Source organism: Mustelus asterias, unplaced genomic scaffold (assembly GCF_964213995.1).
Source record: "Mustelus asterias unplaced genomic scaffold, sMusAst1.hap1.1 HAP1_SCAFFOLD_253, whole genome shotgun sequence".
NCBI lineage: Eukaryota > Metazoa > Chordata > Chondrichthyes > Carcharhiniformes > Triakidae > Mustelus > Mustelus asterias.
In genome coordinates this window covers 278,665-303,664 of record NW_027590220.1, presented here as the reverse complement: position 1 = coordinate 303,664, position 25,000 = coordinate 278,665, and the positions used below count along the sequence as shown (strand labels likewise).

General features: G+C 55.2%; 1 protein-coding gene across 1 annotated transcript in view; it reads right to left on the bottom strand.

The window, feature by feature from the left end:
• The window catches only part of LOC144485953 (tonsoku-like protein), a 94,573-nt gene that overhangs the window by 64,554 nt on the left and 5,019 nt on the right, over positions 1-25,000 (bottom strand). Inside the window, exons 2-6 of the mRNA XM_078204024.1 lie at positions 17,606-17,701; positions 12,723-12,865; positions 9,925-10,108; positions 6,597-6,738; positions 1,847-2,018 (exon numbers count right to left, since the gene is read on the bottom strand). Coding sequence (XP_078060150.1) covers positions 1,847-2,018; positions 6,597-6,738; positions 9,925-10,108; positions 12,723-12,865; positions 17,606-17,701 — 737 coding nt within the window. The remainder of the gene's footprint in view (positions 1-1,846; positions 2,019-6,596; positions 6,739-9,924; positions 10,109-12,722; positions 12,866-17,605; positions 17,702-25,000) is intronic.

Sequence of the window (25,000 nt, the reverse complement as noted above, 5' to 3'; positions counted from 1 at the left end):
ATTTTATGAACTGATGAACTTATAAAATATCCCCTTCATCTTAATAAGGTTTGATAAGGTTCCCCACGGTAAGCTATTGCAGAAAATACGGAGGCATGGGATTGAGGGTGATTTAGTGGTTTGGATCAGGAATTGGCTAGCTGTAAGAAGACAGAGGTGGTGGTTGATGGGAAATGTTCATCCTGGAGTTCAGTTACTAGTGGTGTACCGCAAGGATCTGTTTTGGGGCCACTGCTGTTTGTCATTTTTATAAATGACCTGGATGAGGACATAGAAGGATGGGTTAGTAAGAGGGATGTGCAGAGGGTCAGTACTGAGGGAGTGCCGCACTGTCAGAGAGTCAGTGCTGAGGGAGTGCCGCACTGTCAGAGGGTCAGTACTGAGGGAGTGCCGCACTGTCAGAGGGTCAGTACTGAGGGAGTGCCGCACTGTCAGAGGGTCAGTACTGAGGGAGTGCCGCACTGTCAGAGAGTCAGTGCTGAGGGAGTGCCGCACTGTCAGAGAGTCAGTGCTGAGGGAGTGCCGCACTGTCAGAGGGTCAGTACTGAGGGAGTGCCGCACTGTCAGAGGGTCAGTACTGAGGGAGTGCCGCACTGTCAGAGGGTCAGTACTGAGGGAGTGCTGCACTGTCAGAGGGTCAGTACTGAGGGAGTGCCGCACTGTCAGAGGGTCAGTACTGAGGGAGTGCTGCACTGTCAGAGGGTCAGTGCTGAGGGAGTGCTGCACTGTCAGAGGGTCAGTACTGAGGGAGTGCTGCACTGTCAGAGGGTCAGTGCTGAGGGAGTGCCGCACTGTCAGAGGGTCAGTACTGAGGGAGTGCCGCACTGTCAGAGGGTCAGTACTGAGGGAGTGCCGCACTGTCAGAGGGTCAGTGCTGAAGGAGTGCCGCACTGTCAGAGGGTCAGTGCTGAGGGAGTGCCGCACTGTCAGAGGGTCAGTACTGAGGGAGTGCTGCACTGTCAGAGGGTCAGTACTGAGGGAGTGCCGCACTGTCAGAGGGTCAGTGCTGAGGGAGTGCCGCACTGTCAGAGGGTCAGTACTGAGGGAGTGCCGCACTGTCAGAGGGTCAGTACTGAGGGAGTGCCGCACTGTCAGAGGGTCAGTGCTGAGGGAGTGCCGCACTGTCAGAGGGTCAGTACTGAGGGAGTGCCGCATTGTGAGAGGGTCAGTACTGAGGGAGTGCCGCACTGTCAGAGGGTCAGTGCTGAGGGAGTGCCGCACTGTCAGAGGGTCAGTACTGAGGGAGTGCCGCATTGTGAGAGGGTCAGTACTGAGGGAGTGCCGCACTGTCAGAGGGTCAGTGCTGAGGGAGTGCCGCACTGTCAGAGGGTCAGTACTGAGGGAGTGCCGCACTGTCAGAGGGTCAGTGCTGAGGGAGTGCCGCACTGTCAGAGGGTCAGTGAAGGAACGATGATATCGTGCCAAGACACAATGGTGTGCAGTTTGGACAGCGAGGTTTAAATTTTTAAGTTTATTAATTAGTGTCACAAGTAAGGCTTACATTAACACTGCAATGAAGTTACTGTGGAATTCACCTCGTCGCCACACTCTGGCGCCTGTTCGGGTTACATTGAGGGAGAATTTAGCACGGCCAATGTATCTAACCAGCACGTCTTTCAGACTGTGGGAGGAAACCCACGCAGACACGGGGAGAACGTGCAAACTCCAGTCACCCAAGCCGGGAATTTAACCTGGTTCCCTGGTGCTGAGAGGCCGGAGTGCTGACCAGTGTGTCACCGTGGTTCTGCCCCTGTCGCTCTCTTAGTCGAGCTGAATGCTTTGATTTGCCGCACTGATCGGGGTTCCAGGATATACAAACCGTACACAGTGTCAATCACACACCCACCTCCCCCATGCTGGCTAAACAGTCACTCTCTTCGGTTGAAAGTTTGGCCTTCCTCGCGTTGTCCAGTGCGACCTCCAGCCTCTGCAGGGCCTGTGCATACTCACCGTCCACCTGGTGAATGCTCGCTAAGTAATAGTTTGCTCGGTGTAAGTCTGCAAACAGATTGTTCTCTCTGAGGGAGAAGGACAAAGAAACAGAATGTATTCAGCAAGGAACCAGCAGCTGCTGTTCGTGTGGCTGGGCAGAGTAACTCGGGAAGAGTTTTAACAACACCAGGTTAAAGTGCAACAGGTTTATTTGGTAGCAAATACCATTAGCTTTCGGAGCGCTGCTCCTTCGTCAGATGGAGTCGATATCTGCAGATTTCCACTCCATCTGACGAAGGAGCAGCGCTCCAAAAGCTAATGTCATTTGCTACCAAATAAACCTGTTGTACTTCAACCTGGTGTTGTTAAAACTCTTACCGTGTTTACCCCAGTCCAACGCCGGCATCTCCACATCAGAGTGACTCTGACAGGCTACACTCATTCCAAACCCCTCACCAGCACTGTGCTCAGGGACCTACCCTGACAACCAGCTAATCCTTACTTGAGAAAGGATATACTGGCACTGGAGGGGGTGGAGAGGAGATTCACTAGGTTGATTCCGGAGTTGAGAGGATTGGCTTATGAGGAGAGACTGAGTAGACTGGGGCTATACTCATTGGAATTCAGAAGAATGAGGGGAGATCTTATAGAAACATATAAGATTATGAAGGGAATAGATAAGATAGAAGCAGGGAAGTTGTTTCCATTGGCGGGTGAAACTAGAACTAGGGGGCATAGCCTCAAAATGAGGGGAAGCAGATTAAGGACTGAGTTGAGGAGGAACTTCTTCACACAAAGGGTTATGAATCTGTGGAATTCCCTGCCCAGTGAAGCAGTTGAGGCTACCTCATTGAATGTTTTTAAGGCAAGGATAGATAAATGTTTGAACAGTAAAGGAATTAAGGGTTATGGTGAGCGGGCGGGTAAGTGGAGCTGAGTCCACAAAAAGATCAGCCATGATCTTATTGAATGGCGGAGCAGGCTCCAGGGGCCAGATGGCCTCCTCCTGCTCCTAGTTCTTATGTTCTTATACTCCCACTCCACAACCCACCCAGATACCAGCACCCCCCCTCAGTCTGGTCACTCTCTCTTTTCCTTCTCTATGAACGGTATGCTTTGTCTGTTTAGCGCGCAAGAAACAATACTTTTCACTGTATACTAATACATGTGACAATAATAAGTCAAATCAAATCAAAAGGGGACTGCTTCAAGATTCAGAGTTTTTTTACAGGCAGTCAGTTTGTCTGGTGGGAATGCAGCAGATGCTGCAAAAGCAGGATAATGTTTATTGGTAGCCATGTCCTTGTTTTAGACAGCTGATTGTTATTTCTTTAGAGAGAGGACCCCAGGATTTTTTCTTTGATGAAAGGATGGAATGTGAGTTTCTGCAGACAGGGTCATGTGATACTAGATTAATGGGCACAGTAAGTAGTTTCACAACCCCAGGTTAAAGTCCAACAGGTTTATTTGGTTAGCACGAGCTTTCAGAGTGTCGCTCCGAAAGTTTGCGATACCAAATAAACCTGTTGGACTTTAACCTGGTGTTGTGAGACTTCTTACTGTGTTTACCCCAGTCCAACGCCGGCATCTCCACATCATGTTAATGGAAGGAGCTAGCTAGTAGCAGAGAGAAATAAAACTGGAAAAAGTAAAAAGATCAGTATCTGCCGGGGTTTGTTTAAAGACTGAATTCTGGAGGCAGCACTCCCTCAGTACTGACCCTCTGACAGTGCAGCACTCCCTCAGTACTGACCCTCTGACAGTGCGGCACTCCCTCAGTACTGTCCCTCTGACAGTGCGGCACTCCCTCAGTACTGACCCTCTGACAGTGCGGCACTCCCTCAGTACTGACCCTCTGACAGTGCAGCACTCCCTCAGTACTGACCCTCTGACAGTGCGGCACTCCCTCAATACTGATCCTCTGACAGCGCAGCACTCCCTCAGTACTGACCCTCTGACAGTGCGGCACTCCCTCAGTACTGACCCTCTGGCAGTGCGGCGCTCCCTCAGTACTGATCCTCTGACAGTGCGGCACTCCCTCAGTACTGACCCTCTGACAGTGCAGCACTCCCTCAGCACTGATCCTCTGACAGTGCGGCACTCCCTCAGCACTGATCCTCTGACAGTGCGGCACTCGCTCAGCACTGACCCTCTGACAGTGCGGCACTCGCTCAGCACTGACCCTCTGACAGTGCGGCACTCCCTCAGTACTGACCCTCTGACAGTGCGGCACTCCCTCAGTACTGACCCTCTGACAGTGCGGCACTCCCTCAGTACTGACCCTCTGACAGTGCGGCACTCCCTCAGTACTGACCCTCTGACAGTGCAGCACTCCCTCAGTACTGACCCTCTGACAGTGCAGCACTCCCTCAGTACTGACCCTCTGACAGTGCAGCACTCCCTCAGTACTGACCCTCTGACAGTGCAGCACTCCCTCAGTACTGACCCTCTGACACTGCAGCACTCCCTCAGTACTGACCCTCTGACAGTGCAGCACTCCCTCAGTACTGACCCTCTGTCAGTGCAGCACTCCCTCAGTACTGACCCTCTGTCAGTGCAGCACTCCCTCAGTACTGACCCTCTGACAGTGCAGCACTCCCTCAGTACTGACCCTCTGACAGTGCAGCACTCCCTCAGTACTGACCCTCTGACAGTGCGACACTCCCTCAGTACTGACCCTCTGACAGTGCAGCACTCCCTCAGTACTGACCCTCTGACAGTGCGGCACTCCCTCAGTACTGACCCTCTGACAGTGCGGCACTCCCTCAGTACTGACCCTCTGACAGTGCGGCACTCCCTCAGTACTGATCCTCTGACAGTGCAGCACTCCCTCAGTACTGACCCTCTGACAGTGCGGCACTCCCTCAGTACTGACCCTCTGACAGTGCAGCACTCCCTCAGCACTGACACTCTGACAGTGCGGCACTCCCTCAGTACTGTCCCTCTGACAGTGCGGCACTCCCTCAGTACTGACCCTCTGACAGTGCAGCACTCCCTCAGTACTGACCCTCTGACAGTGCGGCACTCCCTCAGTACTGACCCTCTGACAGTGCGGCACTCCCTCAGTACTGACCCTCTGACAGTGCAGCACTCCCTCAGTACTGATCCTCTGACAGTGCAGCACTCCCTCAGTACTGACCCTCTGACAGTGCGGCACTCCCTCAGTACTGACCCTCTGACAGTGCAGCACTCCCTCAGCACTGACACTCTGACAGTGCGGCACTCCCTCAGTACTGTCCCTCTGACAGTGCGGCACTCCCTCAGTACTGACCCTCTGACAGTGCGGCACTCCCTCAGTACTGATCCTCTGACAGCGCAGCACTCCCTCAGTACTGACCCTCTGACAGTGCGGCACTCCCTCAGTACTGACCCTCTGGCAGTGCGGCGCTCCCTCAGTACTGATCCTCTCACAGTGCGGCACTCCCTCAGTACTGACCCTCTGACAGTGCGGCACTCCCTCAGCACTGATCCTCTGATAGTGCGGCACTCCCTCAGTACTGTCCCTCTGACAGTGCGGCACTCCCTCAGTACTGACCCTCTGACAGTGCGGCACTCCCTCAGTACTGATCCTCTGACAGCGCAGCACTCCCTCAGTACTGACCCTCTGACAGTGCGGCACTCCCTCAGTACTGACCCTCTGGCAGTGCGGCGCTCCCTCAGTACTGATCCTCTGACAGTGCGGCACTCCCTCAGTACTGACCCTCTGACAGTGCGGCACTCCCTCAGCACTGATCCTCTGACAGTGCGGCACTCCCTCAGTACTGACCCTCTGACAGTGCGGCACTCCCTCAGTACTGACCCTCTGCCAGTGCGGTGCTCCCTCAGTACTGACCCTCTGACAGTGCGGCACTCCCTCAGTACTGACCCTCTGACAGTACGGCACTCCCTCAGTACTGACCCTCTGTCAGTGCGGCACTCCCTCAGTACTGACCCTCTGACAGTGCGGCACTCCCTCAGTACTGACCCTCTGACAGTGCGGCACTCCCTCAGCACTGACCCTCTGTCAGTGCGGCACTCCCTCAGCACTGACCCTCTGTCAGTGCGGCACTCCCTCAGTACTGACCCTCTGACAGTGCGGCACTCCCTCAGCACTGACCCTCTGACAGTGCGGCACTCCCTCAGCACTGACCCTCTGACAGTGCGGCACTCCCTCAGCACTGACCCTCTGACAGTGCGGCACTCCCTCAGTACTGCAGTGGGTGTGTCAGGTTGGGAGATTTATTGCAGTGTGAAGATGGTGATTTGCTCTGATGTGATTCTGGGTGGAATAATCCTGTCCCTCCCGCCTCGGGACACGGACAATGTCAGGATCCGTTGACCTTGGGCTGGGATTTTCCGGCTTTGCGTTGAGCGGGGTCCGTAAATCCCGCTCTCCGACTCTGAGGTGTGAGTGTTACTGACTGAGGTGGCGCTGACATGGGGATCGTGTCTCCTGGGAAAGGCCATTCCCCTGGAGAAACCTGTCCTGTGTTTATTGGCCATCTCGCTGCTCCATAACCACACAGCGTGCACCATTTCCCAGCCATTCCCGGAGTCAATCCTTGTCAGCACTGAGAATCCCAGCGAATGGACAGGATTGGAGGATTTACCCGAGAGTTACGCTCAGAGGGACACTGAGATTGAGGGGCTGAGTGAGTGAGGTTCAGAATGGAGCAGTTTCTCACTCTGCAATGGCGATACTCCGCTGGATATATTCCATACTGCGCTCAGCGTCTTTCAGCAGGTTCCCCACAATTCCGAGATTCAGGTAAACTCCTGCTCGCATCTTCTTCAGGCACTTTGCTGAAACCTTGTGACCAGTGGAACCTGAGGGAAAATGACTGCATTCAGAAAACATCTCGACTGCCCCCCGATGGAGCGCAATGAAGCAAGTGACATCACACTAACTACATTTACATAGCTCCAAAAACATCGAAAAACATCTAATAAAACCAGCAAATCACTACACTGCAGAGGGAGGCCATTCAGCCCATCCGTTCTGCACTAACTCTCCAACAAAGCATCCTACCCAGGCCCAGCCCCCGCACTAACCCGTAACCCCACACATTTGACCCACTAATCCACCTAAACTGAACTTAGGACACTGAGGGTGAATTTAGCATGGCCAATCAACCTAACCCGCACACTTTCAGACTGCGGGAGGAAACCGGAGCACCCGGAGGAAACCCACGCAGACACGGGGAGAACGTGCAGACTCCACACAGACAGTGACCCAAGCTGGGAATCGAACCCGGGTCCCTGGCGCTGTGAGGCAGCAGTGCGAACCACTGTGCCACCGTGCTGCCCCGGGTCCCTGGTGCTGTGAGGCGGCAGTGCTAACCACTGTGCCACCGTGCTGCCCAGGGTCCCTGGCGCTGTGAGGCGGCAGTGCTAACCCACTGTGCCACCGTGCTGCCCCGGGTCCCTGGCGCTGTGAGGGAGCAGTGCTAACCCACTGTGTCACCGTGCTGTCCCGGGTCCCTGGCGCTGTGAGGCGGCAGTGCTAACCCACTGTGCCACCGTGCTGCCCCGGGTCCCTGGCGCTGTGAGGCGGCAGTGCTAACCACTGTGCCACCGTGCTGCCCCGGGTCCCTGGCGCTGTGAGGCGGCAGTGCTAACCCACTGTGCCACCGTGCTGCCCCGGGTCCCTGGCGCTGTGAGGCAGCAGTGCTAACCACTGTGCCACCATGCTGCCCTGGGTCACTGGCGCTGTGAGGCAGCAGTGCTAACCACTGTGCCACCGTGCTGCCCCGGGTCCCTGGCGCTGTGAGGCAGCAGTGCTAACCACTGTGCTACCGTGCTGCCCCGGGTCCCTGGCGCTGTGAGGCAGCAGTGCTAACCACTGTGCCACCGTGCTGCCCCGGGTCCCTGGCGCTGTGAGGGAGCAGTGCTAACCACTGTGCCACCGTGCTGTCCCGGGACCCTGGCGCTGTGAGGCAGCAGTGCTAACCACTGTGCCTCCGTGCCGCCCCGGGTCCCTGGCGCTGTGAGGCGGCAGTGCTAACCACTGTGCCACCGTGCTGCCCCGGGTCCCTGGCGCTGTGAGGCAGCAGTGCTAACCACTGTGCCACCGTGCTGCCCCGGGTCCCTGGCACTGTGAGGCGGCAGTGCTAACCCAACGTGCCGCTCTGCCATGGTGAAGTCGTCCTTTTGGCCCATCATGTTGCTGCAGGTTTTGCTGCAAGGACAGCTCACCTTGCCCCACACCCGGGGCCTATCCCCATGGCCCTGCAATCTCAGCCAGCAGACACTGTGGAAACTCCGAGATGTGGGAGAGGTGTGAGGCTGAAGGAGATGGCAGAGATAGAATCAGAGAACACCTACAGTGCAGGAGGAGGCCATTCAGCCCATCGAGTCTGCACCGTCCACAACCCCACCCATTCCCTATCCTATCCCCGCAACGTCACATATTTACCCCTTAATCCCTCTCATACTAAGCGGGAATTTCACTGGCCACTCCAGCAAACCTGTACATCTCTGGACCATATGGATAGGGGTGAGGATTCGGAGCATTGATTTAGAGAGGACTCAGCGCTCCCGGGACTCGGAGATCCTAATCCTGTGGAATATACAGGCAAATAATATCAAGTCAGGGGGAAGTTTTTCACTCAGAGGGTGGTGGGCGAGTGGAATCGGCTGCCGTCAGTGGTGGTGGAGGCAAACCCGATAGGGTCTTTTAAGAGACTCCTGGGTGAGTACATGGGACTGAATAGGATTGAGGGTTATAGGTAAGCCTATATATAAGCCTAGGTAGGTAGGGACATGACCGGCGCAACTTGTGGGCCGAAGGGCCTGTTTGTGCTGTAGCTTTTCTATGTTCTATGTTCTAAATGGCAGAACTCCGGACTCAATGGGATTCCGTACAGGCCGGGACTCCCCCCGCGCCGGGACACCCCCCCGCGCCGGGACTCCCCCCGCGCCGGGACACCCCCCGCGCGCCGGGACTCCCCCCCGCGCCGGGACTTCCCCCGCGCCGGGACTCCCCCCGCGCCGGGACACCCCCCCGCGCCGGGACTCCCCCCGCGCCGGGACACCCCCCCGCGCCGGGACTCCCCCCGCGCCGGGACACCCCCCGCGCGCCGGGACTCCCCCCGCGCCGGGACTCCCCCCGCGCGCCAGGATTCTGTACTCACCAGGACTCCATACACGTCGGGACTCCCCCCGCGCCGGGACTCCCCCCGCGCCGGGACTCCCCCCGCGCGCCGGGACTCCCCCCGCGCGCCGGGACTCCCCCCGCGCGCCGGGACTCCCCCCGCGCGCCGGGACTCCCCCCGCGCGCCGGGACTCCCCCCGCGCGCCTGGACTCCCCCCGCGCGCCTGGACTCCCCCCGCGCGCCTGGACTCCCCCCGCGCGCCGGGACTCCCCCCGCGCCGGGACTCCCCCCGCGCCGGGACTCCCCCCGCGCGCCGGGACTCCCCCCGCGCGCCGGGACTCCCCCCGCGCGCCTGGACTCCCCCCGCGCGCCTGGACTCCCCCCGCGCGCCTGGACTCCCCCCGCGCGCCGGGACTCCCCCCGCGCCGGGACTCCCCCCGCGCCAGGATTCTGTACTCACCAGGACTCCATACACGTCGGGATTCCCCCCGCGCCGGGACTCCCCCCGCGCCGGGACTCCCCCCCCGCGCCGGGACTCCCCCCGCGCGCCGGGACTCCCCCCGCGCTGGCTCACCCCCCGCGCCGGGACTCCCCCCGCGCCGGGACTCCCCCCGCGCCGGGACTCCCCCCGCGCCGGGACTCCCCCCGCGCCGGGACTCCCCCCGCGCCGGGACTCCCCCCGCGCCGGGACTCCCCCCGCGCCGGGATTCCCCCCGCGCCGGGACTCCCCCCGCGCCGGGACTTCCCCCGCGCCGGGACTCCCCCCGCGCCGGGACTCCCCCCGCGCTGGCTCACCCCCCGCGCCGGGACTCCCCCCGCGCCGGGACTCCCCCCGCGCCGGGACTCCCCCCGCGCCGGGACTCCCCCCGCGCCGGGACTCCCCCCGCGCCGGGATTCTGTACACGCCGGATTTCTGTACCTTCCAGTTTCTCATCCAGAATTTCCAGACTTCTCATGAACACTTTCTGAGCCTCATGGAGGGCTTCCCCTGATTGGTCGCTCCTGTGTCTGAGCAGGTAACTCCGACCAATCAGCATGCAGGCTCGCTGTTCATCTGCGTGATTCCTGATGGATTGAGCCAGTTGCAGAAACGCTCGGTGATGCTGGAGGAGTGAGTGAAACAGAGACAGTGCCTCAGAGAGAGACTGGTCTGGAGCAATCAGAGCCAGAAACATGTCCCCAACATCAACATCAACCTTCAACACCCACTCCCTCCACCACCAACGCACAGTGACAGCCGTGTGTACCATCTACAAGAGGCACTGCAGCAACTCACCAAGGCTCCTTAGGCAGCACCTTCCAAACCCACGGCCACTTCCATCTAGAAGGACAAGAGCAGCAGATACCTGGGAACACCCCCACCTGGAGATTCCCCTCCGAGTCACTCACTATCCTGACTTGGAAATATATCGGCCGTTCCTTCACTGTCGCTGGGTCAAAATCCTGGAACTCCCTCCCTAACAGCACAGTGGGTGTACCTACAGCTCAGGGACTGCAGCGGCTCAAGAAGGCAGCTCACCAGCACCTTCTGAAGGGGCAATTAGGGATGGGTAATAAATACTAGTCTAGCCAGTGATACCCACAGCCCGTAAATGTAAAAAACAACACATGATCCTGCTCCCGTGCCCACATGTCTGTCCTTGGCCTGCTGAAATGTTCCAGTGAAGCTCAACGCAAACTGGAGGGACAGCATCTGCCGGCTGGGCACGTTACAGCCTTCCCGTCTTAACATCAAATTCAACAACTTCAGATGATTCGCTCGACCCCCACCTCGACCCCTTTGTTTTCATTCTATTTTATTTAATTTTTTACTGTTCTCTCCCTTTTATTTCTTTATTGTCTTTCTTCATTTTTCTTACCCCCCCCACCCTTTCCCCCTACTTTACACCCCTTCCCTTACCTTTTCCCCCCGCTTCCCCTTTTCTATATTCCACCTCTGTCCCATTCCCCCCCCCCCCAACATCTCCATCTGTCACAGTTTACCCTCCGATTTCAGCGTCTCTGCCGTTTGGCCATTCACACCCTCTATTCTCTCTCTGGGCTGCCATTAGCAGCCTTTCCCCTGGTTTCTGTGGCTACGACTCATCTTTCATTCCCTCCCCCTGCAGTATAAATATCTCCCACTTTCTCTGCCTTTTAGTTTTGACAAAGGGATCATCTGGACTCGAAACGTCAGCTCTTTCCTCTCCTTACAGATGCTGCCAGACCCGCTGAGATTTTCCAGCATTTTCTCTTTTGGTTTCGGATTCCAGCATCCGCAGTAATTTGCTTTTATCCAATGAGAAAACAATTCCTGGGTAGGGATTGTGGGGAATGCAGAGACGGAGCGGTTATCTTATGAGGAAAGGTTGGGCCTGTATCCAACGCAGTTCAGAAGAATCTGATTGAAGCTTTAAGATGCTGAGGGGTGTTGACAGGGTGGGTGTGGAGAGGATGCTTCCTCTTGTGGGAGAATCTAGAACTCGGGGTCACTGTTTAAGAATAAGGGGTCATCCCGTTTCGGACGGAGATGGGGAGAAATGTAGAAGCCGGGGGAGAAAAGGTAAGGGAAGGTGTGTAAAGTGGGTGGAGAGTCTCCGGAACTTTCTTCCTCAAAAGGCAGCGGGAGCAGAGGCTGGGAATATTCTTAGGGCCGAGCTCAATAGCTTCTTGATTAACGAGGGGGTGAAAGGTTATCGGGGGGTCGGCAGGAATGTGGGGTTGGGGTTACAATCAGATCAGCCATGGTCTTATAGAATGGGGCAGCAGGATCGAGGGGCTGAATGGCCTCCTCCTGCTCCGAATTCACATGTTCGTTTCCTGTTTTATTTCACATTTCCAGCCTCTGCAGTGTTTGGCTTTTATTCCCTCGCAGGGGAGTCTGTGCCGTGTCCGCTGGCACTGGGGGCAGTGGGGGGGGAGAGACACGGGCAGCCCAGCTCTGGGCAGTCAGCAGAGGGGAGATCCTGTTTTCCCACAGGGATAGCACCCTCAACCCAACCCAACCCCAGGAATACTCTGTCGGCTCAAACGGCAGGAGCTGAGGAAGGGACATAGCCCAAGGTCGGGTGACAGTGTGAGAAAAGTTCAAGAACCTCACCAGGGATGTGAAGGTAGACAGTTTCCTTTCCGTAAAAAACTGCAACATCAGGAGCTGCACTATTCACAAAACTGAGAATGTTCCAGGACTCGGTCTCCACAGCTTCCCTGGGGTAAAGAATTCCAAAGATTCACCACTCTCTGAGAGAAGAAATACTTCCTCAGACCTGCCTGAAAGGAGCTGCCCTGTATTCCGAGACTGTGCCCTCTGGTCCCACATTGTCCCGCGTGTGGACACATCCTCCTAACATTTACCCTCTCTCACCCCCTGAGAATCTGAAACATTTCAATGAGATCACCTTATTTCTCTAAAGCTGTTTAATTTGCCTCATGTGGCAATCCCTCCATGCCCGGGATTACCCGAGCAAGTCTCCCTGCTGCTGACAATGATAATATATCCTTCCTTAAATAACGGGGGACAACACTGTACATTACTACATTTCCCACCCCCTCCCCGCGCCCCTCTGCCCCCGCCCCAGCTCTCCGAACCTTGACCCCAGCGCTCCAAACCTTGAACCCAGCGCTCCAAACCTTGACCCGAGTCCCCTGAGCTTTGACCCCCGCTCAGTGATCCCTGCCCCTGAACCTTGACCCGAGCTCCACGCTCAGTGACCCCTGCCCCCTGAACCTTGTCCTTACCTTCAGCGAAGATTTCCACTTCCCCAGCTCCAGGAAGCATTCACCAATCAGCCGATGAGCAACGCCACAGCCAATCACGTCTCCCTGCTTCTCCAACAAACCCAATGCCCGTTTGTGCTCCTGAACCGCATCTTCAAACCGACCTATCAGAGAGAGAGAGAAGGTTACCTCAGTACTGACCCTCTGACAGTGCATCAATCCTTTAGCACTGACCCTCTGACAGTGCGGCACTCCCTCAGCACTGACCCTCTGACAGTGCGGCACTCCCTCAGTACTGACCCTCTGACAGTGCATCAATCCTTTAGCACTGAGCCTCTGACAGTGCGGCACTCCCTCAGCACTGACCCTCTGACAGTGCGGCACTCCCTCAGTACTGACCCTCTGACAGTGCGGCACTCCCTCAGTACTGACCCTCTGACAGGGCAGCACTCCCTCAGTACTGACCCTCTGACAGTGCGGCACTCCCTCAGTACTGACCCTCTGACAGTGCGGCACTCCCTCAGTACTGACCCTCTGACAGTGCGGCACTCCCTCAGCACTGACCCTCTGACAGTGCGGCACTCCTTCAGTACTGACCCTCTGACAGTGCGGCACTCCCTCAGCACTGACCCTCTGACAGTGCAGCACCCCCTCAGTACTGACCCTCTGACAGTGCGGCACTCCCTCAGGACTGATCCTCTGAAAGTGCGGCACTCCCTCAGTACTGACCCTCTGACAGTGCGACACTCCCTCAGTACTGACCCTCTGACAGTGTGGCACTCCCTCAGTACTGACCCTCTGACAGTGCGGCACTCCCTCAGTACTGACTATCTGACAGTGCAGCACTCCATCAGTACTGACCCTCTGACAGTGCGGCACTCCCTCAGCACTGACCCTCTGACAGTGCGGCACTCCCTCAGTACTGACCCTCTGACAGGGCGGCACTCCCTCAGTACTGACCCTCTGACAGTGCGGCACTCCCTCAGTACTGACCCTCTGACAGTGCGGCACTCCCTCAGTACTGACCCTCTGACAGTGCGGCACTCCCTCAGCACTGACCCTCTGACAGTGCGGCACTCCTTCAGTACTGACCCTCTGACAGTGCGGCACTCCCTCAGCACTGACCCTCTGACAGTGCAGCACCCCCTCAGTACTGACCCTCTGACAGTGCGGCACTCCCTCAGGACTGATCCTCTGAAAGTGCGGCACTCCCTCAGTACTGACCCTCTGACAGTGCGACACTCCCTCAGTACTGACCCTCTGACAGTGTGGCACCCCCTCAGTACTGACCCTCTGACAGTGCGGCACTCCCTCAGTACTGACCCTCTGACAGTGCGGCACTCCCTCAGCACTGACCCTCTGACAGTGCGGCACTCCCTCAGGACTGATCCTCTGAACGTGCGGCACTCCCTCAGTACTGACCCTCTGACAGTGCGGTACTCCCTCAGTACTGACCCTCTGACAGTGCGGCACTCCCTCAGTACTGACCCTCTGACAATGCAGCACTCCCTCAGTACTGACCCTCTGACAGTGCGGCACTCCCTCAGTACTGACCCTCTGACAGTCCGGTACTCCCTCAGTACTGACCCTCTGACAGTGCAGCACCCCCTCAGTACTGACCCTCTGACAGTGCGGCACTCCCTCAGTACTGACCCTCTGACAGTGCGGCACTCCCTCAGTACTGACCCTCTGACAGTGCGGCACTCCCTCAGTACTGATCCTCTGAAAGTGCGGCACTCCCTCAGTACTGACCCTCTGACAGTGCGACACTCCCTCAGCACTGACCCTCTGACAGTGCGGCACTCCCTCAGTACTGACCCTCTGACAGTGCGACACTCCCTCAGTACTGACCCTCTGACAGTGCGACACTCCCTCAGTACTGACCCTCTGACAGTGCAGCACTCCTTCAGTACTGACCCTCTGACAGTGCGGCACTCCCTCAGTACTGACCCTCTGACAGTGCGGCACTCCCTCAGTACTGACATTCTGACAGTGCGGCACTCCCTCAGTACTGACCCTCTGACAGCGCAGCACTCCCTCAGCACTGACCCTCTGACAGTGCGGCACTCCCTCAGGACTGGCCATCCGACAGTGCGGCACTCCCACAGTACTGATCCTCTGACAGTGCGGCACTCCCTCAGTACAGTGCTCCCTCAGCACTGACCCTCTGACAGTGCAGCACTCCCTCAGTACTGACCCTCTGACAGTGCGGCACTCCCACAGTACTGATCCTCTGACAGTGCGGCACTCCCTCAGTACAGTGCTCCCTCAGCACTGACCCTCTGACAGTGCAGCACTCCCTCAGTACTGACCCTCTGACAGTGCGGCACTCCCTCAGTACTGACCATCCGACAGTGCAGCACTCCCTCAGTCCTGACCCTCTGACAGTGCAGCACTCCCTCAGCACTGACCCTCTGACAGTGCGGCGCTCCCTCATAAGAACATAAGAACATAAGAAATAGGAGCAGGAGTAGGCCATCTGGCCCTTCGAGCCTGCCCCGCCATTCAACAAGATCATGGCTGATCTGAAGCGAATCAGTTCCACTTACCCGCCTGCTCCCCATATCCCCTGATTCCCTTATCGATCAGAAAACTATCTACCCGTGATTTAAACATATTCAACGAGGAAGCCTCCACCACTTCAATGGGCAGAGAATTCCAGAGATTCACTACCCTCTGAGAGAAGAAGTTCCCCCTCAACTCTGTTCTGAACCGGCCCCCCCTTATTTTGAGGCTGTGCCCTCTTGTTCTGGTTTCCTTTCTAAGTGGAAAGAATCTCTCCACCTCTACCCTATCCAGCCCCTTCATTATCTTATATGTCTCTATCAGATCACCCCTCATCCTTCTAAACTCCAACGAGTACAGACCCAATCTGTTTCATCTCTCCTCATAAGCCACACCCCTCATCTCCGGTATCAACCTGGTGAACCTTCTCTGCACTCCCTCCAAGGCCAATATATCCTTTCGCAAATAAGGGGACCAAAACTGCACACAGTACTCCAGTTGCGGCCTCACCAGTGCCTTGTACAGTTGCAGCAAGACCTCCCTGCTTTTATATTCTATCCCCCTCGCGATAAAGGCCAACATTATATTCGCCTTCTTGATCACCTGCTGCACCTGCAGACTGAGTTTTTGCGATTCGTGCACAAGGACCCCCAGGTCCCTCTGCACAGTCGCACGATGTAATTTTTCTCCATTTAAATAATATTCCAATTTACTATTATTTCTTCCAAAGTGGATAACCTCACATTTGCTAACGTTATATTCCATCTGCCAGATCCTCGCCCACTCGCTCAGCCTATCCAAATCTCCCTCAGTACTGACCCTCTGACAGTGCAGCACTCCCTCAGCACTGACCCTCTGACAGTGCGACACACCCTCAGTACTGACCCTCTGACAGTGCAGCACTCCCTCAGCACTGACCCTCTGACAGTGCAGCATTCCCTCAGCACTGACCCTCTGACAGTGCGGCACTCCCTCAGCACTGACCCTCTGACAGTGCGGCACTCCCTCAGCACTGACCCTCTGACAGTGCGGCACTCCCTCAGTACCGACCCTCTGACAGTGCGGCACTCCCTCAGCGCTGACCCTCTGACAGTGCGGCCCTCCCTCAGTACTGACCCTCTGACAGTGCGGCCCTCCCTCAGTACTGACCCTCTGACAGTGCGGCCCTCCCTCAGTACTGACCCTCTGACAGTGCGGCCCTCCCTCAGTACTGACCCTCTGACAGTGCAGCACTCCCTCAGCACTGACCCTCTGACAGTGCGGCACTCCCTCAGTACCGACCCTCTGACAGTGCGGCACTCCCTCAGTACTGACCCTCTGACAGTGCGGCACTCCCTCAGCACTGACCCTCTGACAGTGCGGCACTCCCTCAGTACTGACCCTCTGACAGTGCGGCCCTCCCTCAGCACTGACCCTCTGACAGTGCGGCACTCCCTCAGCACTGACCCTCTGACAGTGCGGCACTCCCTCAGTACTGACCCTCTGACAGTGCGGCACTCCCTCAGTACTGACCCTCTGACAGTGCGGCACTCCCTCAGCACTGACCCTCTGACAGTGCGGCACTCCCTCAGTACTGACCCTCTGACAGTGCGGCACTCCCTCAGTACTGACCCTCTGACAGTGCGGCACTCCCTCAGTACTGACCCTCTGACAGTGCAGCACTCCCTCAGCACTGACCCTCTGACAGTGCAGCACTCCCTCAGTACTGACCCTCTGACAGTGCGGCACTCCCTCAGCACTGACCCTCTGACAGTGCGGCACTCCCTCAGCACTGACCCTCTGACAGTGCAGCACTCCCTCAGTACTGACCCTCTGACAGTGCGGCACTCCCTCAGTACTGACCCTCTGACAGTGCGACACTCCCTCAGCACTGACCCTCTGACAGTGCAGCACTCCCTCAGTACTGACCCTCTGACAGTGCAGCACTCCCTCAGTACTGACCCTCTGACAGTGCGGCACTCCCTCAGCACTGACCCTCTGACAGTGCGGCACTCCCTCAGTACTGACCCTCTGACAGTGCAGCACTCCCTCAGTACTGACCCTCTGACAGTGCGGCACTCCCTCAGTACTGACCCTCTGACAGTGCGGCACTCCCTCAGCACTGACCCTCTGACAGTGCGGCACTCCCTCAGTACTGACCCTCCGACAGTGCGGCACTCCCTCAGTACTGACCCTCTGACAGTGCGGCACTCCCTCAGCACTGACCCTCTGACAGTGCGGCACTCCCTCAGTACTGACCCTCTGACAGTGCGGCACTCCCTCAGTACTGACCCTCTGACAGTGCGGCACTCCCTCAGCACTGCACTGCAGTACCAGCCGGGATGATTCCATTTGGAGTCTGTGTCCCTCCTCAGAGAGCTATGAATCTGCAGCATCCCGGCTCCCACCCTGCCACTGACCCTTCTTGCTGAAGGACTCTCCACGCTGATGGCATTTGTCAGCAGTTCTCTTTGTTCTGTTTCTCCTCTGGGCACCCGGTTTTCTGCCTTGGCCTCCTGCGGATATACAAACCACAGATATATATATAAATGGCTGGGATGGAAACGTAGATGGATGGGTTAGTAAGTTTGCAGATAACACAAAGGTAGGTGGAGTTGTGGATAGTGTAGAGGGTTGTCGAAGGACACAGCGGGATATAGATCAGCTGCAGATCTGGGTGGATAAATGGCAGATGGAGTTTGATCTGGGCATAGGTTTAAGGTGAGAGATACAGAAGTGTCCAGAGGGTCAATTTTTTCACACAGAGGGTGGTGAGTGTCTGGAACAAGCTGCCAGAGGTAGTAGTAGAGGCGGGTTCAGTTTTATCTTTTAAAAACATTTAGACAGTTACATGGATACGATGAGTATACATAGAAACATAGAAGATAGGAGCAGGAGGAGGCCATTCGGCCCTTCGAGCCTGCTCCACCATTCATTACGATCATGGCTGATCATCCAACTCAATAGCCTAATCCTGCTTTCTCCCCATAACCTTTGATCCCATTCGCCCCAAGTGCTATATCCAGCCGCCTCTTGAATACATTCAATGTTTTGGCATCAACTACTTCCTGTGGTAATGAATTCCACAGGTTCACCACTCTCTGGGTGAAGAAATGTCTCCTCACCTCCGTCCTAAATGGTCTACCCCGAATCCTCAGACTGTGACCCCTGGTTCTGGACTCCCCCCACCATCGGGAACATCCTCCCTGCATCTCCCCTGTCTAGTCCTGTTAGAATTTTATAAGTCTCTATGAGATCCCCCTCATTCGTCTGAACTCCAGTGAAAACAATCCTAACCGAGTCAATCTCACCTCATACATCAGTCCCGCCATCCCCGGGATCAGCCTGGTAAACCTTCGCTGCACTCCCTCGAGAGCAAGAACATCCTTCCTCAGAAAAGGAGACCAAAACTGCACACAATACTCTAGGTGTGGCCTCACCAAGGCCCTGTATAATTGCAACAACACATCCCTGCTCCTGTACTCGAAACCTCTCGCAATGAAGGCCAACATACCATTTGCCTTCTTTACCGCCTGCTGCACCTGCATGCTTACCTTCAGCGACTGGGGCACAAGGACACCCAGGTCCCGCTGCACACTCCCCTCTCCCAATTTACACCCATTCAGGCAGTAATCTGCCGCCTTGTTTTTCTTTCCAAAGTGAATAACCTCACATTTATCCAAATTATACTGCATCTGCCTTTGATTAGCCCACTCACCCAACCTGTCCAGATCATTCTGAAGGATCTCTGCATCCTCGTCACAGTTCACCCTCCCACCCAACTTGGTATCATCTGCAAACTTTGAGATGTTACATTTTGTTCCCTCATCCAAATCATTAATATATATTGTGAATAGCTGGGGTCCCAGCACCAATCCCTGTGGCACCCCACCTGACAATTTGAAAAGCACCCATTAATTCCTACTCTTTGTTTCCTCTCTGCCAATCAATACACCTCTCCCATATAGAGGGATATGGGCCAAACGCGGGCAATTGGGACTGGCTTAGTAGTAAAAGCTGGATGGCATGGACAAGTTGGGCCGAAGGGCCTGTTTGCATCCTGCAAACCTCTATGAATCTATGGGCCCGATTTTACCATTGCGTGGTAAAGCCAGGCATGAGGAGATTAGCCCAATCCGCGCCCGCATCCGTGCAGATGTCCACTTTACTGAGACCTGAAATGGCCGCAATCCGAATCGCGCTCGAAACAGGCGCAATGGCGATTCAGAGGGCACGCACTGAAGGTAAGAGGGGGAAAGTTCAAAGGAGATATGAGGGGTACGTTTTTTTACACAGAGAGTAGCAGGTGTCTGGAACGGGCGGCCAGGGGTGGTGGTGGAGGCAGATACGATCGGGGTGTTGAAGGGGCTTTTAGACAAGCACAGGAATATGTGAGAAATAGAGGGATACGGAGCAGGGGCGGGCAGATGGGCAGGATTACTTTAATTTGGTGTCATGTCCAGCAGAACATCATGGGCCGAAGGGCCTGTTTCTGTGCTGTACTGTTCTATGTTCAATCACCCTGAATGGGAACAAACCCAGACTTCATATTGTGAACATATCCGAGCAGTTATCTAACAATAGGGGCAGTGTAGAGGGAGCTTTACTCTGTATCTAACCCCGTGCTGTACCTATCCTGGGAGTGTTTGATGGGGACAGTGTAGAGGGAGCTTTACTCTGTATCTAACCCCGTGCTGTACCTGTCCTGGGAGTGTTTGATGGGGACAGTGTAGAGGGAGCTTTACTCTGTATCTAACCCCATGCTGTACCTGTCCTGGGAGTGTTTGATGGGGACAGTGTAGAGTGAGCTTTACTCTGTATCTAACCCCGTGCTGTACCTGTCCTGGGAGTGTTTGATGGGGACAGTGTAGAGGGAGCTTTACTCTGTATCTAACCCCGTGCTGTACCTGTCCTGGGAGTGTTTGATGGGGACAGTGTAGAGGGAGCTTTACTCTGTATCTAACCCCATGCTGTACCTGTCCTGGGAGTGTTTGATGGGGACAGTGTAGAGGGAGCTTTACTCTGTATCTAACCCCATGCTGTACCTGTCCTGGGAGTGTTTGATGGGGACAGTGTAGAGGGAGCTTTACTCTGTATCTAACCCCATGCTGTACCTGTCCTGGGAGTGTTTGATGGGGACAGTGTAGAGGGAGCTTTACTCTGTATCTAACCCCATGCTGTACCTGTCCTGGGAGTGTTTGATGGGGACAGTGTAGAGTGAGCTTTACTCTGTATCTAACCCCGTGCTGTACCTGTCCTGGGAGTGTTTGATGGGGACAGTGTAGAGGGAGCTTTACTCTGTATCTAACCCCGTGCTGTACCTGTCCTGGGAGTGTTTGATGGGGACAGTGTAGAGGGAGCTTTACTCTGTATCTAACCCCATGCTGTACCTGTCCTGGGAGTGTTTGATGGGGACAGTGTAGAGGGAGCTTTACTCTGTATCTAACCCCGTGCTGTACCTGTCCTGGGAGTGTTTGATGGGGGCAGTGTAGAGGGAGCTTTAATCTGTATCTACCCCCGTGCTGTACCTGTCCTGGGAGTGTTTGATGGGGGGACAGTGTAGAGGGAGCTTTACTCTGTATCTAACCCCCGTGCTGTACCTGTCCTGGGAGTGTTTGATGGGGACAGTGTAGAGGGAGCTTTACTCTGTATCTAACCCCGTGCTGTACCTGTCCTGGGAGTGTTTGATGGGGACAGTGTAGAGGGAGCTTTACTCTGTATCTAACCCCATGCTGTACCTGTCCTGGGAGTGTTTGATGGGGACAGTGGAGAGGGAGCTTTACTCTGTATCTAACCCCGTGCTGTCCCTGTCCTGGGAGTGTTTGATGGGGACAGTGTAGAGGGAGCTTTACTCTGTATCTAACCCCGTGCTGTACCTGTCCTGGGAGTGTTTGATGGGGACAGTGTAGAGGGAACTTTACTCTGTATCTAACCCCATGCTGTACCTGTCCTGGGAGTGTTTGATGGGGACAGTGTAGAGGGAGCTTCACTCTGTATCTAACCCCGTGCTGTACCTGTCCTGGGAGAACATAAGAACATAAGAAATAGGAGCAGGAGTAGGCCATCTAGCCTCTCGAGCCTGCCCCGCCATTCAATAAGATCATGGCTGATCTGATAGCGGTTTAGTTCCACTTACCTGCCCGCTCCCCATAACCCTTAATTCCCTTATTGATCAGAAATCTATCTACCTGTGACTTAAACAAATTAAACAGGTAGCCTGCACTGCTTCAATGGGCAGAGAATTCCAGAGATTCACTACCCTCTGAGAGAAGAAGTTTCTCCTCAACTCTGTCCTAAACTGACTCCCCCTTATTTTGAGGCCGTGCCCTCTAGTTCTTGTTTCCTTTCTAAGTGGAAAGAATCTCTCTGCCTCTACCCTATCCAGCCCCTTCATTATCTTATATGTCTCTATAAGATCTCCCTTCAGCCTTCTAAACTCCAACGAGTACAGGCCCAATCTACTCAGTCTCTCCTCATAAGCTAACCCCTCAACTCCGGTATCAACCTGGTGAACCTTCTCTGTACTCCCTCCAAGGCCAATATATCCTTCCGCAAAGAAGGGGACCAAAATTGCACACAGTACTCTAGCTGGGAGTGTTTGATGGGGACAGTGAAGAGGGAGCTTTACTCTGTATCTAACCCCGTGCTGTACCTGTCCTGGGAGTGTTTGATGGGGACAGTGTAGAGGGAGCTTTACTCTGTATCTAACCCCGTGCTGTACCTGTCCTGGGAGTGTTTGATGGGGACAGTGTAGAGAGAACTTTACTCTGTATCTAACCCCGTGCTGTACCTGTCCTGGGAGTGTTTGATGGGGACAGTGTAGAGGGAGCTTTACTCTGTATCTAACCCCGTGCTGTACCTGTCCTGGGAGTGTTTGATGGGGACAGTGTAGAGGGAGCTTTACTCTGTATCTAACCCCGTGCTGTACCTATCCTGGGAGTGTTTGATGGGGACAGTGTAGAGGGAGCTTTACTCTGTATCTAACCCCATGCTGTACCTGTCCTGGGAGTGTTTGATGGGGACAGTGTAGAGGGAGCTTTACTCTGTATCTAACCCCGTGCTGTACCTGTCCTGGGAGTGTTTGATGGGGACAGTGTAGAGGGAGCTTTACTCTGTATCTAACCCCGTGCTGTACCTGTCCTGGGAGTGTTTGATGGGGACAGTGTAGAGGGAGCTTTACTCTGTATCTAACCCCATGCTGTACCTGTCCTGGGAGTGTTTGATGGGGACAGTGTAGAGGGAGCTTTACTCTGTATCTAACCCCGTGCTGTACCTGTCCTGGGAGTGTTTGATGGGGGCAGTGTAGAGGGAGCTTTAATCTGTATCTACCCCCGTGCTGTACCTGTCCTGGGAGTGTTTGATGGGGGGACAGTGTAGAGGGAGCTTTACTCTGTATCTAACCCCCGTGCTGTACCTGTCCTGGGAGTGTTTGATGGGGACAGTGTAGAGGGAGCTTTACTCTGTATCTAACCCCGTGCTGTACCTGTCCTGGGAGTGTTTGATGGGGACAGTGTAGAGGGAGCTTTACTCTGTATCTAACCCCATGCTGTACCTGTCCTGGGAGTGTTTGATGGGGGGACAGTGTAGAGGGAGCTTTACTCTGTATCTAACCCCGTGCTGTCCCTGTCCTGGGAGTGTTTGATGGGGACAGTGTAGAGGGAGCTTTACTCTGTATCTAACCCCGTGCTGTACCTGTCCTGGGAGTGTTTGATGGGGACAGTGTAGAGGGAGCTTTACTCTGTATCTATCCCCGTGCTGTACCTGTCCTGGGAGTGTTTGATGGGGACAGTGTAGAGGGAGCTTTACTCTGTATCTAACCCCGTGCTGTACCTGTCCTGGGAGTGTTTGATGGGGACAGTGTAGAGGGAACTTTACTCTGTATCTAACCCCATGCTGTACCTGTCCTGGGAGTGTTTGATGGGGACAGTGTAGAGGGAGCTTCACTCTGTATCTAACCCCGTGCTGTACCTGTCCTGGGAGTGTTTGATGGGGACAGTGTAGAGGGAGCTTCACTCTGTATCTAACCCCGTGCTGTACCTGTCCTGGGAGAACATAAGAACATAAGAAATAGGAGCAGGAGTAGGCCATCTAGCCTCTCGAGCCTGCCCCGCCATTCAATAAGATCATGGCTGATCTGATAGCGGTTTAGTTCCACTTACCTGCCCGCTCCCCATAACCCTTAATTCCCTTATTGATCAGAAATCTATCTACCTGTGACTTAAACAAATTAAACAGGTAGCCTGCACTGCTTCAATGGGCAGAGAATTCCAGAGATTCACTACCCTCTGAGAGAAGAAGTTTCTCCTCAACTCTGTCCTAAACTGACTCCCCCTTATTTTGAGGCCGTGCCCTCTAGTTCTTGTTTCCTTTCTAAGTGGAAAGAATCTCTCTGCCTCTACCCTATCCAGCCCCTTCATTATCTTATATGTCTCTATAAGATCTCCCTTCAGCCTTCTAAACTCCAACGAGTACAGGCCCAATCTACTCAGTCTCTCCTCATAAGCTAACCCCTCAACTCCGGTATCAACCTGGTGAACCTTCTCTGTACTCCCTCCAAGGCCAATATATCCTTCCGCAAATAAGGGGACCAAAATTGCACACAGTACTCTAGCTGGGAGTGTTTGATGGGGACAGTGAAGAGGGAGCTTTACTCTGTATCTAACCCCGTGCTGTACCTGTCCTGGGAGTGTTTGATGGGGACAGTGTAGAGGGAGCTTTACTCTGTATCTAACCCCGTGCTGTACCTGTCCTGGGAGTGTTTGATGGGGACAGTGTAGAGAGAACTTTACTCTGTATCTAACCCCGTGCTGTACCTGTCCTGGGAGTGTTTGATGGGGACAGTGTAGAGGGAGCTTTACTCTGTATCTAACCCCGTGCTGTACCTGTCCTGGGAGTGTTTGATGGGGACAGTGTAGAGGGAGCTTTACTCTGTATCTAACCCCGTGCTGTACCTGTCCTGGGAGTGTTTGATGGGGACAGTGTAGAGGGAGCTTTACTCTGTATCTAACCCCGTGCTGTACCTGTCCTGGGAGTGTTTGGTGGGGATGGTGTAGAGGGAGCTTTACTCTGTATCTAACCCCGTGCTGTACCTGTCCTGGGAGTGTTTGATGGGGACAGTGTAGAGGGAGCTTTACTCTGTATCTAACCCCGTGCTGTACCTGTCCTGGGAGTGTTTGATGGGGACAGTGTAGAGAGAACTTTACTCTGTATCTAACCCCGTGCTGTACCTGTCCTGGGAGTGTTTGATGGGGACAGTGTAGAGGGAGCTTTACTCTGTATCTAACCCCGTGCTGTACCTGTCCTGGGAGTGTTTGATGGGGACAGTGTAGAGGGAGCTTTACTCTGTATCTAACCCCGTGCTGTACCTGTCCTGGGAGTGTTTGATGGGGACAGTGTAGAGGGAGCTTTACTCTGTATCTAACCCCGTGCTGTACCTGTCCTGGGAGTGTTTGGTGGGGATGGTGTAGAGGGAGCTTTACTCTGTATCTAACCCCGTGCTGTACCTGTCCTGGGAGTGTTTGATGGGGACAGTGTAGAGGGAGCTTTACTCTGTATCTAACCCCGTGCTGTACCTGTCCTGGGAGTGTTTGATGGGGACAGTGTAGAGGGAGCTTTACTCTGTATCTAACCCCGTGCTGTACCTGTCCTGGGAGTGTTTGATGGGGGACAGTGTAGAGGGAGCTTTACTCTGTATCTAACCCTGTGCTGTACCTGTCCTGGGAGTGTTTGATGGGGGACAGTGTAGAGGGAGCTTTACTCTGTATCTAACCCCGTGCTGTACCTGTCCTGGGAGTGTTTGATGGGGACAGTGTAGA